Genomic DNA, 16,536 nt, shown 5'->3' with positions numbered 1-16,536 from the left:
ATCGCATTGTGATTGTATTTTACCTGTCAAGCAGTCTTTTGTAGACCTGGCTTTTGCTTACTTTGCACCTTCTGAAAGTTTCTCTGCTTATGCACGGCTTGATTTCCAACATGTCTGTTACTCTCTTCAAGCAGCACATTGAATACTGCTGTAGCTTCAGTCTGAGTCCACCATTTAGACTGAAGGAGGAAAGATTCCATATTCGTGAACGCAGTATGACTCTAGTGCAGGCTCTAGATCATAGACATGCTCGTCTCCCTCGTCGCGTGCTGCTGTGCCAGGAACGAACTGGCAGCCTCGAATGATTCGAGCCATGGTCGGTGAGCGGTGATACATAGCATCTTGTTAGTCGCTAGTGCCTCTAAGAACCGAGGTGGTTTAGTGCTAAATGCAATGCGAGAACTAGAAAAAGTAAGATGCCGCACTATTTCCAGCGCCGGCTGGTGGCCTTCGTATTTTTGACAGATGACCAGCGATATGTGCAACTGGTGAACATGTACTCGTGTCAACCGTCAGACAGTGAAAAAAAAAAAAAAAACCTGCAAGGCTGCCAAGGGGATCCCCCAACCCCGCATCTACCCCGTCTTCGACCTGGGGGTATACACCATGATTGTCATCAAGGCAGATCATCGGGGTCTGCACAAACAGCGCATCGCGTGCAGGAGCTACGGCCACCACATCGTTCTCGACGTGGCTCAGCCCCCGCAGCGGCCGCACTGCCACTTGAGGCGCATCATGGCAGCCTCGCCGGCGGTGGCAGGCGATGCGGGGGAGCGTGGCGCGCTGGATCGGTGACGCAGCGAGGCGATGAAGTTACTGTAGGTGGAACGGACGCGCCATGCGGAGAAGCCGGAGGCCATCAAACGCGCACACATCCAGGCCGCAGTGCTGGCCGAGCGTCGCCTGGATGCAGGGTCGAGGGCTGGGGGCCATAAGATGAGCCGTGGACACGCTGCACGATGTGGGAGGGAAGGGGGAGTTTTTTTTTCACAGCCAGTGAATGAATGGCCGCAACAAGGCCGAAGAATCTGAGTGAAAGTGGCCCTGCAGCGGCCCGCGCCGTCGCTCCGCCGATCCCCAACTCTCCCGATTGTGACATGGGAAAGTTCGGTAGCGCGTATAGCATGTCGATTCAACAAAACTATAAACCTAACCAGTGTACAATCGGTATCGCAACTCCAACGCAACCGGCGCACCACTTGATGAACGAAGCGTATTCACCACAACCAACCGGCCCACGCTATCACTGCTGCCATTCAGCATGTTGGTGAACTCGGACATTTCCATCTCGCAATCGTTCATCAGTTGGAAGAGGGAGAGGTCGCGCCGCCGTGCCGCTGACTCAACGCCCGGGTCGACAGTGCCAGGATCCGGGATCAGATGGGAAGTGAGGACGAGAAGGGCTGCGGAGGTGTTTGCGCGCAGCACGTCCACGTGCGCGCTTATCTCAGCCGCGATGTGCGCAGCTCGCGCATTGGACGCCATGTTGCACAGGGCTGAGGGGAGATGCAGAATGTAGACGGATGCATCGCGGACCGTTTGGGGGGTTCCGGGGAGTCGTTGCTGTATCGAGATGCGGGGGTTGATCAGGTACCGCTCATCAAGCACGCTGGAGCCGTTTGTTGAGGCTTTGCCCGGGCATACTTGTATGGTCAAGTGAAGTGTCGAGTTGATGTTCAGAAGGGCAGCAGCTGTTTCGGTTGACGTCGCACCCACCTATTATTTCAGGCCGAAGATGGTTAGTCACTGTATCGAGCTGAAAACAAGTGATTCAACGGGAAAGCTTACCTCTACTACAGAAACCCTGGCGAGGCGAAGCGGATCAAACGACTTCAAAACCTGGCATCCACCGTCCTCCCATTGGTCTGTACCATAGCGGAGGTAAGCTGACCATTGTCGCTGCAGCTTCTTCCGCTGCTCACAACTGCTGGTAAAGGTAGTATCGGTGTTGAATGCCAGGTTGTAAGCACTGTCGGTGGCCTGATGTGAGTTGCCAAAGCGCTGAGTGGCTGCTGGCATTTTCAATGCTGAAGGTGCTGCCGTTTCAGCGAGAAACATGGCTGCGTCTAGGTACGACGGCTTGACGACGAACTGCGCTGACAAGGCAGTGTGTGCAACGTGGCCCGCCTGAGGCTCATGGAGAAATCCGGCCGCAGCCGTCATCCGCACAATTCGAGAAAGCTGCGCTTCCGGGACTCCCGCCAGCTCAGACACATCCCGGAGAGGCACGCTGCCTGTGAGAGGTATGCAAGCAAGAACCTGGAAGTCCCCAAACCATTGCATACAAGCAAGAATCTGATTCTGTAGAGACCCAGTCAGTTCGGCGTACTCAGGCATTGATGGAGGAGCGCACCTGACCGGCAAGCTGCTGAACGAAATCAACTGGCCCGCTAAGCAATGTTTGAATCCTGGATATTGCTGCTAGAATAGAACGCTGTGCCGAAATGACGTCACTGGGGTTATCAGAGGAGACAAGTGGTTGTGATATTTCGTCACTTGTAGAACCGTTAGTGTTCTGATAGTGATTTACCAGTACTTGGACAGCGGCAGTGAGCTCGCTACTGCTGGTTTGAAGTTGGGCCAAGCCATTCATAGCGGGGGTGTGTATGCTTAAGATCGTCCGAAATGTCCTTCTGTGGGTACGATGGTGATATGCAATGGGGAATCCAGGCTCAATTTTCCCTTTTTGCTGAGATTAGAGATGTCAACAGATACACTTTTGTCGTTGCTTTTTATGTCCGTGTTCGCGTTCGGTACCTGCTTACACGCTTTATCCGGTGGGATAGAGGGCTCAAGTGTGCTTGTTTCCCTTGCCGAGGCCGACTCGAAAATACGAAAGCGATACGGAAGAGAGCTCAAAATCCTTCAGGATCTCGGCAAGAACAATACAAGCATAACGCAAGGTCTAGGCAGGGTCCAGTTCTGCGGCTGAGCATGCAGGTGGTTAGCCGAGAAGTCGGCAAAATTGCTGCCGGCCTCGATGTACCGCACCTAAGCCAGCCGTATGTAACGTTTTGAACTCGACGTAATCATGACAGTGCCTGTGTTTCCAAGCTGTTCCGAATTGTGGTAACGGGATTGGTGGGTTGTGGTGGAGGATTGGAGTGCGTGTCGCACTTGCCCGGAGATAGGCTGAGGCACGGTAAAAGGATGTAGCGCGTGTGGCACGCAATCGGAAATAAGCTGAGGTGGGGCAGAAGGCTTGTAACTGTTGCCAAGTCCCCGACTGTGGCAAAGAGCTCTTCGAATGTTTTACCCCGTTCTGTGGATTGGTCTCGTTTTGCTCTGAATTAGGCCCTCCAGATCGCACAAGCTGACCAAATCCCACGGAAGATGCCAATCGGATCTTTAGGACAGCCACACAGATCCTCTATCACGAAGGGCTTTGTTGCTTGGTCCAGCCACGGGGTTGGTGATTACTATTTAGCACTCCTGAAGGATTCAGGGTCCACTTTATGCAAGCATTCAAGCAAGGGGTAAGGAAAGTGGGTGGTACCGCGTCAGCCTCCGGAACCATTTCCGTGTGTGGTCGAGAGCTATGCTAAGTGGTTACAGAGATAAGGGCGGCACAAGATATGTCACTGGAGCCGCATGAGGTTTTCATGTTATTATATGCTATTATAACAAGTCTGCGGGGCTGTTGCGGGTGGCAAAGAAGGCGCGTTTGCTAATGGATGATGTATTAGCTTATAGACGTCAAAGGTGTATTTCGTGTAATTGGCACTGCCCCACGGGAAGCTGAAAAAGTGGGAATATGCTCGCAGAGAAGGATTGGAGCGCAGGCTACAGCATCGAAATCTGACCTATTCCTGGGACTTTCATGACCTCCTTCCACATTAGGGCTTAACCGAAGTAGCAAGCTTCCAATCAAGTCAGCACCGGTAGCCCCAGGCACCCCACCGCGGCCGCGCGACGTTCCGCCGAGCCGGTCGGCTAGCGTTCGTTTTATACATCCAGTGTCCATCCCTAACCTCTTTGGAGTTCCAGTCTAATTGTACCTGCGGTATTCTCTCAACTCACTTCGTATACTACATCAATACCCACAATCGTCCGACATGGCGGAAACACAATCTTCGGACGTGTCACCAAGGCGGCGGTCGACGGGTGCGGCCGGCCCCAAGCTGCGGGACAGCTGCGATGGTTGCGCAACTTCCAAGCTGAAATGCAGCAAGGAAAAACCAGTATGTGCCCGGTGCGCAAAACGTGGCATGAAGTGCGAATATTTCGCAACCAAACGAGCAGGCCGGAAGCTGGGCGGTCGACGAGGCACCAATGCCACGAACGTTCCTCACACAGCATCAACGTTACCCTGGTCCATCTCAACGGCGGACTCCCTTGCATCACCGGACGCCATCCAGCTCTCTTTCCTTCAGCACGAATCCACTTATCCAGATATCCTGCCGGACCTTCTCTCGGCAGGTTCTACTGCATCGTCAACGCCAGGAACCTTGATCAGCCAAATCGATGACTTCTTCGCTTCACCAATCTCCTTCTTCGACACATCAGACACTGCCAATGGAACAGACTGCCACCCCAGCGCTCAAGACATCACCAGCTTGCTTGACCAGAATGGAACGTCTCTTCTCCTGCAGGATGACGCTTTTTCGGCAGTAGACGAAGTCATTCCCGACCTTGACACTGCGTTCAAACCTCAGACTCCTCCAGCTTCTCAGCGCTCCACAAGCCACAACGAATTCCTCTCGGAATCTCCATGTTGCTGCTTGATACGAGCACTCAGCCTCTTCAAACAGCTGTTTCCAAACCCTTCCATGTCCTGCTCAAGGTCAGAGTCCCACGGCAGCGAGAAAGAAGATAGCGCAGACCAATTCCCCACGCTAGAGGCGGTGGTACGTGAGAACGAGCGGACGATTGAAGCAATCAGCAGCATGCTGGAATGCACGTGCTCGGAAGATGGCTACCTCCTCTCCATCATGTCTCTCATCGTGCTGAAGGTCCTCGGCTGGTATGCCGCGGCCGCGCGCAGGGAAGCTCGTTCGGACGAAAGCCGGAGCCTGCAGAAACACCATCACATGGAGGGGCTTCTCAAGGGTCCGGGAGCTGTTGTTGTAGGTGGCAGTAGTGATGGTGAGGACGACCACCGCCGCATCGCAGCCCAGACGGTCCTGAGCGAGCTTCACCGCGTGCAGCGGCTGATCAACGCATTGTCGCATCGGCTCAAGGGGCTCAGGCAGCGGAATGGTGGGAGGGCGCAGCAGCAGCAGCACGCGGATGGCGCCGGTACGGACGGACACGGAGGAGCATTCGCTTTCCCCACGACCATGCTGGATCAGTTCGAGGTGGACCTCCGTAAGCGCCTCCGGGACCTGTCGACAGGGATTGTAGACATGCTGCGGCAGGAGTGATGATGATGAGGGCTGCGGAGGGGGGCGGATGCATTCGTAATTGATGCATTTCGTCAATTACGAATCCGACGAACGGTTGCTGACCGATATACAGGCGCGCAGCGGGCTAGTGAGATCCGTGCGCGCGGCGTAGTAGGTTCGAGTATGGGATGGGGCTTTGAAATCCTCTATGTAGCATAGAGCTTTTTTCTTTTCTTAACCTAGACAGGGCAATGCTATCGTCGCAACCAACACAGCCAGCGTCGCTTACGACTCGAAGTATAGGGCTAATGAGACGTGAAGTTAATAGAAACGATGATAACGCAAGCTATTGGCAAAAGTGGGGGCAAGGATGGGCCAGGCCTCCCCTTGTCTTAGGAGTTGTTGGCTGCTGCCTGGCAGCCACCGGAGGAAAGCGTGCATTTTGTTCGCCTGTACTACGGCTGAAACTCTGTTTCTTCCAGAGCTGATAGCCCCGCATCGTCGGGCCTGGTGTGCCGTTGCTGCACGCAGTATCATTAGCCGGCTGGCGTGGGGCCCCTGCATGATCCGCTTGCATTTTAGCCTATGATTTGCCCGTTACTGTGCCACACTGCGGGACGGAACGCCGGGTGGCTGTGGGTAGCCAACCGTCCCCCCCCACCGTATACGTAGTACACTCGCATCATCGGCCGCTCTTTTGGCCGCTCCTCGCAATGTATTACCCTCAGTGTTCGCGGCTGTTTCTTCCACCAATTGTGGCGTAAAATGACGCTACCACGGGTCGTCATAGCGTGATACTGAAAAAGGAACAATCCTCGAGCTTTCCCGGCGCTTTGTCTCAATGTGGAAAATGCATAATGCGCGTTAGCCAATAGCAAGCGATTAATCCACTCCAAAAGCGCACAATGCAGCCCAAAGCATGCGCCGAGTCCGATTGAAAGCCCATCTATGGGTCAGAAGAGCAGCAGGGGTAGGAAACAATAGTCAATTTTTGCGAAATAGAGTAAATATCATGTGGTGTTTGAGTTGTTTGCTTTTCGAACTAGCCGAACCGGAAATATACTGCCCTACAATTCCAAGTATAGAAATGAAAAGCGTGGTGCAGGATGAAGCTTGGACTCAGACCAGCAACCCGATTCCATCATCCCCCGTCAATGCAACCTAGTAGCCTCCCGAGGTAGCATCGGCATCTCGGATATCTTGTGCGGCTCGGTGCGCAAGAGCATACACATCCGCCTGCGGGTGGCAAGTGGGCGGAGTAGGAAACGTGCTCGAATCAACCACCCGAATGCCTTTCAGGCCCTTGACTCGCCAGTTGCTATCGAGAGCCTTCCCAACCGCCACGCTCCCCACTGGATGACGGAACGAAAAGCTCTCCTGCTGGATCGCAGCCCAAATATCCTCGTCCGTCGTCGTGTTTGCTCCCGGATAAAACTCCCGAATGATCAGAGGCTTCAACTCATCTGCACTCAGGACTTCACGAAGCTTCTTGTACCCTGCCACGATGGCCGCCTTGTCAGCATCAGAGCCATAGTAATTGAGGTTGATGAGCGGGTCGTCCCGGAAGTCTGACGACTGCAGCGCCACACTGCCTGCGGCCTCCGGCTGCACGAGGCTCGCCCACGCCGTCACAACACTGACGTTCGGCGTCACCATGAACGGCACGGTGCTATACTCGATGAGGACGTGCGGACGATCCTCGGGAAGGGCTGTGTAGTGGCTGCCGTTGTCAACGACGCCGTCCCACACCGAATCCGGCAACCGAAACGCGGCGTACGCGTAGCCGTTGCCCCAGCCCAGCGGACCCGATCTGTTGGTGGCGTACTCCTCCTGCGCGATGGCGCCCGCCGTGGCGTTCTCCGACCACTGCCAGAACGACGCCACCGCGCCCGTCACCTCGAGCTCGACGACGGCGAACGCGTGGTCGCGCAGGTTGGCCCCCACCTCGGGGATGTCGGCGACGACCGGGATTCCGAGCGATGACAGGTGCGACGCGGGACCGATGCCCGAGAGCATGAGCAGCTTCGGCGTGTTGATTGCGCCGCCGCTGACGATGATCTCTTTCGCGGCGAGGGTGTGGGTGGTGTCGTCGGTGCTGTTGAGGAAAGTGACGTTCACGGCCGTCTGGCCGGAGAAGCCGATTTGCGTGACCCAGGCGCTGTGGATCAGCTGGACGTTGGGCCGCTCGCGCTCGATGATGGTGCCGAAGGTGGTGCGGGCGTATGATCGGGTCCGCGAGATGGCGTTGATCGAGGACAGTCCCTGATCGAAACCGATGCCAGTCCCGTCCGTCATGTCGATCTCCTGTAGGCCAAGCGTGGATTCAACCGCCTGTGCAAATGGCAGGTCAAAACCAGTCAAGCCGCTAGTCTGGCTGACCTCCAAAGGTCCGTCTCCATACCCGGAGATGTTCGAGAACTGAGTGTAATCGGCTGGTTGGTCGGCATAATGGCTGGTGGCCTTGAAGTCCTCCAGGAGTGACTCCCACGCTAACCCTGGGTTTCCAGATAGAGCTGCCCACTCATCAAACACGGAGGCCGCTCCGCGGCAGTAGGCCATGCCATTGACAGCCGTGCCGCCCCCAAACACGCGACCCTGCGCTATACCGGGTGTTCTTCCTCCAAGGTTGGGGTCTGGCTGTGCCGTGTAGTTCCAATAGTACTCCGTGATCAGGGGGTAGTAGGCAGGCGCTACTGCACGTCAGCGTAGCACTGAAGGGGCTTTTCTGCGGGTACCCTTACTATTGACCAAGCTGGAGTTGATGCCATCGGGGCCAGCCTCAAGAAGGACCACTTGCTTGGTAGGATCGCGGGAAAGCTGCTCCGCAAGGACAAAGCCTGCTGGGCCGCCGCCAACAATGATGTAGTCGATGCTTGTGTTAAGTGCTGCCGCTAACGGAGATGCCGCTGCGATAGCCACGAGGCTCTGGAGTAGAATCATGCTTCCTTGCATGGTGTCCGGTCTGACGAAGATGCTGTGCAACTGGCCAGAGGCTGCTGTAAAGTTCCAAAACACACATCAATGATGCTATATAGATTCATGGTAAATGGTGCCGGCTTCCGTACGTCATTTCCGAAATGCTCGGCAATGCCAGGAAAGAGAGGCTCCAGCCCCCAAAGGATTGATCCTTTATTGAATTTATTTTTGTGGTAACCCCGATGGCACAGGTAAGTTATTCGAATGGCTTTGTCTGTAGACCCCGAATGGTTGGACTGTGGCAGGTCAATCTATGCTACCATGCGCCGGCAATTCCATCGCAACGCCACGTGGGCCAGCTGCAGGTCCGTGGACCCTGCGCATTCAGAGGATGGCTGCCGACACTCGCACGTCAAATTCAATCTCTCGGATGCCGATTATATCCTGTTTGGGAAAGACTTGTCGGAGTTGGTAAGGCGATTGTCACGTCACCTCCACCATTTCTGTTCCTTTGTCTTGCAGGACCAAACTCGTCCCAGGGAGATTTGCACCGGCCGGATCACTTCACGAAGCTGGAGAGGCTATGTTAATTCCCGATTCACTTACGATTCTCTCATGATTCCTAGCCTACGACTAGCCGTAAATGTTCGAAAACATGGTTGGGCTTCTCCTCAGTGCCGTTCAACAACGCCAAGTTCCTCAGCTTACAGCAATGAGAAAGCAAATGGGTGGTTTTTGTGACTATATATTGGGTTCGGCTTAACTTCTCAAGTCAAACATAAAAGAGGGACACTTTTTGTTAGCATTCAAGAAAGAAAAACAAAACTCTATTGCGCATTTGTTGGCTAGCTAAGCAAGCAGCTCATGTTTGAATGTATTTAGCTACAAATTCGATACAAGTTAAATGCCTGAATCATCCTGCAACGCCCCCTTTGGTATGTTTACAGTATTGTAGTGTTCAGTCCAATCTTCGCACCTATCAGTAAGCTCAGGCAAGGCTCCTGCCTGTTCCATCAACCCCTTGATCCGGCCAGGTTGCTCAATAAACTGCAATGAGAGGCCAGCACTGGCATGCCACGCGATATGGCAATGCATCAGCCACGCTCCAGGATTGTTGATCTGGAATGCGATCCACACGTAGCCGCCAATCGGACAATTGACGACATCCCTTCTGGTTGGGTTGTGAAGGTTCGGCACCACGTCAATGGGGTCGAATATGCCATCACCCTGAGCGAGGATGACAAAGTCATGCCCGTGTAGGTGGATGGGGTGGACCGAGCGAGGGATGGTGCGAGGCGTGTTGGCGTCGCTCAGCGTGTAGTTGTTCTCGATGACAAAGTACACCCATTCGCCAGTCTCGTAGTCCAGGTATATCGGGCATGTCTCATTCTCAAACTGAGCTCCAGCGTCCGAAGTGAGAGCTTTGATCGTTGGTTCTCTCCAATCGATGTACTGGGTTCTATTGGTGAGTGTCCATTTGTGTACGAGTGAATCTGTATCCGAGATGTTGGGCCAGCCCTGCAGGCCGATTCTGAGGTAGTCGGCAGGACTGAGCCCGTTCACTCTCTTTCCTACCTCCCTCTCGACAATTGGGACAAGGTTTTCTGGAGCCGGATCCCGACAGCCGTATCCGGGGTGTTGCTCACTCTTGGGCGGCGTGTGCGGATCATGATCATCGCTGCCGTCGTAGCGGATTATGCCAACCCTCGAGTCCAACATGTCATCGTCGTCACAGTATGTTGCGTGGATCCAAAAGTTGGAACCATATATGAAAGTGGCGTTCGCTTCGATGATGATCTCGTATCGTTGAGCTGGGAAAGAGTCAGTCTACTGCCAATTCTTTGTGAGCATTAAACCTACCTATCCCAACGATCAGCACATCTGTGACATATGGCTTGATCGGGACGAAATCCGTCTGTACGACCGTGAAATTGTGGCCATCGATCCAAAACTTGTATGTCAGCAGGCTGCCGGTGTTGATGAGCCCAATCTTGTATCTTTTTCCCTTTTCGAACACTATCTCGTGTCGTTGGTGCTCTCCCGTACAGCGAGCATCGCTGGCTGGATCGCAGTCAAAGACTCCTTTACCATTCAAGATAGTTGTGACGGGAAGCGGCGCATGCGGCGAAGCGATCTCGTAATGGAATAGACCGAAGGCGTCGTGGTGGTACCAATCACTGATCAACAGTGGACCAAGATCCACGTCGTAGTTCATACTTGAGGGTCCCTTGATGTGAATAGGTCCTGCAACGGTGTCAGCCCACAGGTCGTAACCCATGTTAAATGGAGATAGAAAATACCGAGAACACCGTTTGTGTCTAAGCACAGTTAGCACAAGAGTCATTCAAGGGCGCTCTGGTTGATACTCACACTGTAGGCTGTAGTGGGAATGATACCATGCGGTCCCGTATTGCATTGCTCGGAATTCAACAACTTGCGAGTCTCCAGGCTGAATTCAGTTAGCTCCACTAATTCTTTCCACGAAATAGCCAGCCGTATTACCTTTGACGGGCATTGAGTTACTCCAGGAACACCATCGAGCCAGTTGGTCTCGAATTGGCGAATCCCATGCCAATGTATGGATGTGCCGTTGTGGTTTGTGAGATTGTTGTGGATCGTTATCCCTGGTCAGGAATGTCAGCGTCTATCCCAGAACACTGTCACATGAAAACGTACTGATAGTATCTCCCCATTCGGCTTCCAGGGTTGGGCCGGGAAACATCCCATTTACCAGGGTGACATTCGTCAAGTATCCGTCTGGAGCAAGGACTGCTTCCGAAACGGTGAAATCGTACTACGGCAGTCAATGGCGTTGTCTGGAGCCAGCTGTAGTTGGGAGATCTTACCTCCACGAGCTTCCCTGACGGTATCTTAGCCTCATAATCGGTGTTGATATCGAACCCATCACGCCAGCAGTGTCTGCTCTGGGGTGAGTGCACGCAGTCTTGGGTCTCTTTACTGCTGCCAGAAAGCATTGACCATATTGAAAGGCCAAAGTCCAACCATAGCGGAAGTTGAGGTTTCTGAACAACGAAGGAAAACATGTTGAATTGTTTTGGAGACTTGAGGAACAAGAAGCACCCTGAGAGAAAAAGGATTTGAGCTGATCTTGAAGCTTAAAATCAAGTTTGAGACAGTTCATGCATTACCATTAGCAAGGTGCTATATGGAAATGCGGGTGAACGAAAGGGAAAATGAATTCAGCAAAGCACTTCTTTACATCAACATGAAAGCCAGTCGGAGTCCCGAACCGCGCTCTCGGCCATGAATGAAGGATCACCGCGCCGGGGATGCATCTTCCGAGGTTCGGAATAGCACTTACCTTCTGGGGCCTCCACTCTGATTTGACCCAATAAGTTCGGTTCCCGATGGTAATAGGGGCTGTATATATGTGTGCAGCACTTTTTGAATGGCCCAAATGCCACCAGAATCGACGTAGCGGCGGATAATCACCTTTCCATCCCATCATGCCCACTGACGTTGACGCTATTTTGAAGCTGAGCCGGCAGATAGCCACTCTCTCAAAAGAGTTTGAGGATGGCAAGACACCGCAAAAACCAGTCCAAGATGCTTTAGTCAGTGCGGCAGAGCAACTGGCCATAGCCACGAGAGATCCTGATGAAAACATGTATCACATTGCTAGCCAGGTTATTACACTTACGCCCCACACTATTCTCCGAAAGCTGACCACTACCTCCAGATTGCGCACAATGCGGCTGTTCGCAGCGTCCTTTCCATGGGAGTTCTCGATGAAGTCCCTCTTGACGGCAGTGCAATCAGCGCAGAAGACCTGGCTTCGCGCTTGAACATCAACCCAGAACTTGTCGGTATGAGCATCTTGGAGAAAACAAAGCTGTTTCAACATTATACTCAGAGCTCACACTTACAGACCGCGTTCTCCGAGCTTGCGCCAGCACGCATTTCTTCACCTCTCCCAAGACGAGCACCTACGCCCATAGCGCTCTGTCCCGCGTGTATCTCTCCCCCGACAACCGCGCACTCTCGGCACAGATGTACGATTTCACCGGCCAAGGTGTCCTGGCCATACCCGCTTTTGGCGAGTCCAACGGCTGGAAAACCGCTGGCGACTACTACCACGGCCCCTTTCAGCTGGCCCTCAGCACCGACCTCGGGTACTGGGAGTACCTTGCCGCCCATCCTGAGCGCATGAAGTCGTTTAACACGGGAATGAGAGTTGGCAAGATCGGCCGCCGCGCGAACGCATTTCCATTCGGCGACGTCCTGGAGCTGGATCCGTGCAAGGAAGACGAAGTTGCCATTGTGGACGTTGGCGGCGGGAGGGGCCAGTCTCTGGAGACGATCCGCGAAGATTGGCCGCTGCTGAAGGGGCGCTTCGTGTTGCAGGATCTACCCGGCGTGATCAAGGATGCCGAGGCGAAGGGCGTGCCCGAGTTCATCGAGACGTGTCCGTTGTCGTTCTTCGATAAGCAACCGGTCTCAGGTGAGCAGAGAGCCTCGTTGGTGCGAGATGGAGTGTTGCTGACAGACATTAGGTGCCCGAATCTATTACTTCCGGCGTATATTCCACTGTTGGACCAATGAGAAGTCCCGTCAGATTCTCGTGAACACGAAGGAGGCCATGAATGAGTACTCCCGGGTCCTGATTGCTGACATGGTTCTGCCGGATATCAACTGCCCGAGGGACTTGGCAATGCAAGACTTGAACATGATGAGCTTGGGCGGTATGGAGCGTTCGGAGTCGGACTGGAGGCGGCTGCTTGAGTCGGCGGGTCTGTCTATGCGGAAGGTCTGGCTCAATGAAGACGGTCCGAAGCATGCTGTCGTAGAGGCTGTTTTGCCTGGATTCAAGGGTCATCACCTTTGATAGTTACATACCATCTGTATCTCGGGCCCTCTTCAAATAGAAGTAGTTTCATCTATCATTAACGATTGTGCTCTTCAACCGCAAATCAATCTCGAAATCTGAACAGTAATGAGACGTTGATTGTTTATGCACTGCATGCGGTATTCAACACTGATAAAACATGTAAAACCACGATTCAACTATATGTTTTGCGATTGGTCGTCTATTCGAAATAGCCACATTCAGAGCGTTATGCCAACAGACCAACTCGATTGGAAACAAATGGCGTACCTCAGGAATGTGTTCACAGACACCCAAAACAGAAATGAGAGAAGCCAACGGGCTGCCTTCATTTGCCCTCTCGTACGGACGATTTTCATGGATGCTTTCAACGGATGAAGACTCATACGGCGCAGTCTGCTCCATCACGACCCTGGCTAAAAGCGAAGCCCGACGTCCGACAGTTGTCTACATCCGACGGGATATGCAGCACGGCTCGGGACATAAATCGGGGCTCGGGTATCGGGAAACAAGCACTACATATCGGGGTTGGGGTCCAAAAACAGCACTACAATTGGCCCCCAAAAAAACGTCGGCCTCGGCCAATAACCTGATCCTGGTCAGCCAGGGCTTGTACCATACATGCATGGTGCTCCACGAAGCTTGTCTCGACCTGCCCGATTTGGCACGACAGCCCGGAGTCAATGCGATGAGCTGGCGTTGCTTGCGAATGCGAGTCAGCTCATGTCGCGAACGCTGGAGTGGGACCAAAGGCAGGATCCGGACTGGGGTTCAGAATGCGAAACCGAAGCCGTCGTGGGGAACTTTAGGGCTTCTGGTATTGTTGCTTGAGGTGCCATGGCATGGGATAGCACATGGCTGAGTGGTGTACAAAGTTGTTCTAGCGTACACTTATGACAGACGGTTACAATCATGGAGGCAAATTAGCGTCAAACGGTCTCAACACTTGTAAAACCACCAGCCTTATGTTGTTTATTTTTTTTTAATCTGAATGGCAAACGGACGCCAGCATCAAATTTGTGACTAACAACTACCTTCCAGCCTGCTCTTACAAAGGAGCCACTGTAGGCCTACTCTTAACAGAAGTCCACGGCATCGCCAGGCTGGCAACGGTGGCGCCACCAGTCAACGCAATGACTATCGCAAAAGCAACCTTCAAACCAGCCATGTAACTGGTCAAAATACCCGCCAATTCATCGCCGCTGAACGTCTCCCTCAGATTCGTTGCGCCGGCCTCGATGACTGCCTGCACATCTACGCCCGGTGCGTGTGTGGCCAGATTCTTCACCAATGTGTTCGTGAATGCAGATTGCGCGCCGGAAACCATGAAGGCGCCCCCCATGGTCTGGAAGAAGAGCACCATGGCAGTGCTGGCCGAGACGTCTTCGGGATCAGCGAGAGCTTGGATGGCCATGATGGGTGCTTGAAAGCACAGCCCTATGCCGATGCCGGCAAGAACTTGATAGCCAATCCATTCGCTGGACGGCGAGCTCTCGGAAAAGGTGTACATGAGACCAGAGCCGACAGTTGTCATGGACGCGCCGAGCACGATGAAAGGGGTGAAGTAGCCGGTGGCAGTAATGGCTGCACCCGACACGACCGTGAATATTGCTGGTTGCCGTTGTGAGTGAAGTGCCTCAGCGGGGAGAGTTGGTGGGTTACGTACTAACGGCTATGATGAAAGCAAGATTTCGAACGCCACTCTCTTGTGCCGAGACACCGAGAATAGATTGGAAATAGATTGGGATGTAGTAGATCATAGTAAACTCACCACCGCCCAGCCTGATAAGGTCAGAGATCTGAATGGAGAAGGAACTCTTTTGTGACTTACAAAAAACTGACCAGGCAGCCGACGTAGACAACACGCTTTTTGAGAATGTGCGGTACCAAGAGCGCACGGTTTCCCTGGAGGTATTCAAGGATGACGAAAGCGCCTGAGATGAGACCAAACCCTACAAGTGTGCCAATGACGTCGGCTGAGCTCCAACTCTTTGAGACTCCGCCCCACTGCAAGGCGAGGAGGAGGCAGATGACTGCTGCCATTATGGTAAACGTTCCGATTAGGTCCATTTGTTTTAGCTTCTCGGACCATGGAGCACCGATGTCCTTTTCATTTCGCGAGAGTGGTGGAGTCTTGAAGGTAAGGAGAATTATGGCGACAGACACACCACCGATGGGAAGATTGATGTAAAAACTGTGGAGGGTGAGTTATGCTCAAATGTAGCCGCACAAACCTGGTTTACACGTACCACCATCTCCATGAAACCTTATCTGCCAACGCTCCACCGATCACTGGTGCGATACTGGAGCCTACCCCGTAAGTCGCGGCCAGCACACCGGTGAAAGCAGGTCGTTGCTCGGGCCGAACAGCAAAAGCTACAATCGTGTAGCAGCCCGCCAGAACGCCGGCAGCTCCATAGCCAGTAACTGCGCGGCCTGCAATCAACGTGACGCTGTTCTGTGCCACGCCTGTAACTTCGTTAGCTGTGAAGATCCTGTCGTCGGAGAACATACCGCAAATCAAGCTTCCCAACTCGAAAAGAGCAATGGTGATGAGAAACACGGTTTTGAGATCGAAGTATTTGTATGCCTTTCCCCAGGTGGACTGTGAGGAAGCCACCGTCATGAAAAAGGCGGATGCATACCACCCGACATCGTCCAGACTGTGGAACTGGTCTGTGATGTGGGGGATTGCCGTGGCCAAGATGGTCATGTCCATGACTGCGAGGAGCATCGCCAGGATGAGCGCAGCAATCACGGTCAGAAGGCGGACGCCGGTGGGATAATCGCCGTCGTTATCAACATTGTCGGATTCCTCTTTGAGTGTGGTATTCGGAGGAGGTGCCGCCTTCTCGGGAGATTGTTGTATTGTCGACTGACTGTTGAAGAGATTTTGGGAGGATGGGGGTTTTGAAGACTGGGTTGTTGAAGACTGGTCGATCGGAGTCTCCTCCAAGGCATGCTTCTCGACTATGCTGGAGTGCGACATGATGCAACTCACGGCCTCGTTGGACAGGTGGTGAGCTTTGGCACCTATGCCGTTGGGAAAATTTTAACAACCGTGGATTGATGGCATTGATCAAGTGCATGTATGTACACACAAGCGTGACATGCCTCAGGTCCGGCAGGGAGAACGAAATGCATGTGGATTTGTAATACGAATCCCGGTTCATCCATTCCGAATACCCACTGGACGGTCTAAAGTGCGTTTAGCTGTCCGATGACGCTTTCGGGATTGGCGCTTACCGAAGTGACCAGGCCACCTGCATGGATGGGCGCCCCATGCCATTCGGCGGTCTGCGACAGCCAATCTGTTATGGCCGTCTTGTTGATTTGGCGACCTCGCTTTCCGAGATCTTCGAGCATAGCTGTTGCCATATCCTGACTCCAGGACACTTATGTGGATAAGTCTGTGCTGTGGTTCCGTGAACAATGAGTTTGAGCCTTGTA

At 53.4% G+C, this 16,536-nt stretch overlaps 6 protein-coding genes across 6 annotated transcripts; 2 read left to right on the top strand and 4 right to left on the bottom strand.

The window, feature by feature from the left end:
* Positions 1-1,149: 1,149 nt before the first annotated feature.
* On the bottom strand, positions 1,150-2,337 carry LTHEOB_1924 (uncharacterized protein; the record flags this gene model as incomplete). Its single annotated transcript, XM_035510679.1, has 3 exons — positions 1,150-1,716; positions 1,789-2,234; positions 2,286-2,337. 3 exons carry the CDS (start codon positions 2,335-2,337, stop codon positions 1,150-1,152), a joined length of 1,065 nt encoding a protein of 354 aa, XP_035364864.1.
* Positions 2,338-4,055: 1,718 nt separating this feature from the next.
* Positions 4,056-5,363, top strand: LTHEOB_1923 (Monodictyphenone cluster transcription factor; the record flags this gene model as incomplete). Its single annotated transcript, XM_035510678.1, has 1 exon — positions 4,056-5,363. The coding sequence occupies one exon, from the start codon at positions 4,056-4,058 to the stop codon at positions 5,361-5,363; it is 1,308 nt and encodes a 435-aa protein (XP_035364863.1).
* Positions 5,364-6,485: 1,122 nt separating this feature from the next.
* Positions 6,486-8,276, bottom strand: LTHEOB_1922 (Glucose-methanol-choline oxidoreductase; the record flags this gene model as incomplete). The annotated part of the gene is made up of 2 exons (XM_035510677.1): positions 6,486-8,014; positions 8,066-8,276. The coding sequence occupies 2 exons, from the start codon at positions 8,274-8,276 to the stop codon at positions 6,486-6,488; spliced, it is 1,740 nt and encodes a 579-aa protein (XP_035364862.1).
* An 864-nt stretch (positions 8,277-9,140) lies between these two features.
* Positions 9,141-11,284, bottom strand: LTHEOB_1921 (Multicopper oxidase; the record flags this gene model as incomplete). The annotated part of the gene is made up of 7 exons (XM_035510676.1): positions 9,141-10,051; positions 10,101-10,484; positions 10,541-10,558; positions 10,611-10,689; positions 10,743-10,864; positions 10,917-11,034; positions 11,087-11,284. The coding sequence occupies 7 exons, from the start codon at positions 11,282-11,284 to the stop codon at positions 9,141-9,143; spliced, it is 1,830 nt and encodes a 609-aa protein (XP_035364861.1).
* A 423-nt stretch (positions 11,285-11,707) lies between these two features.
* On the top strand, positions 11,708-13,086 carry LTHEOB_1920 (O-methyltransferase; the record flags this gene model as incomplete). The annotated part of the gene is made up of 4 exons (XM_035510675.1): positions 11,708-11,815; positions 11,941-12,067; positions 12,130-12,702; positions 12,755-13,086. 4 exons carry the CDS (start codon positions 11,708-11,710, stop codon positions 13,084-13,086), a joined length of 1,140 nt encoding a protein of 379 aa, XP_035364860.1.
* Positions 13,087-14,134: 1,048 nt separating this feature from the next.
* On the bottom strand, positions 14,135-16,452 carry LTHEOB_1919 (Major facilitator superfamily transporter; the record flags this gene model as incomplete). Its single annotated transcript, XM_035510673.1, has 7 exons — positions 14,135-14,697; positions 14,753-14,868; positions 14,918-15,280; positions 15,336-15,555; positions 15,601-16,119; positions 16,188-16,284; positions 16,333-16,452. The coding sequence occupies 7 exons, from the start codon at positions 16,450-16,452 to the stop codon at positions 14,135-14,137; spliced, it is 1,998 nt and encodes a 665-aa protein (XP_035364859.1).
* Between the last annotated feature and the right edge of the window lie 84 nt (positions 16,453-16,536).

This window comes from Lasiodiplodia theobromae (assembly GCF_012971845.1).
Source record: "Lasiodiplodia theobromae strain AM2As chromosome Unknown scaffold_5, whole genome shotgun sequence".
Classification (NCBI taxonomy): Eukaryota; Fungi; Ascomycota; class Dothideomycetes; order Botryosphaeriales; family Botryosphaeriaceae; genus Lasiodiplodia; species Lasiodiplodia theobromae.
Note: the sequence above shows the minus strand (reverse complement) of the source record. Positions and strands in the feature narration are given on the sequence as shown.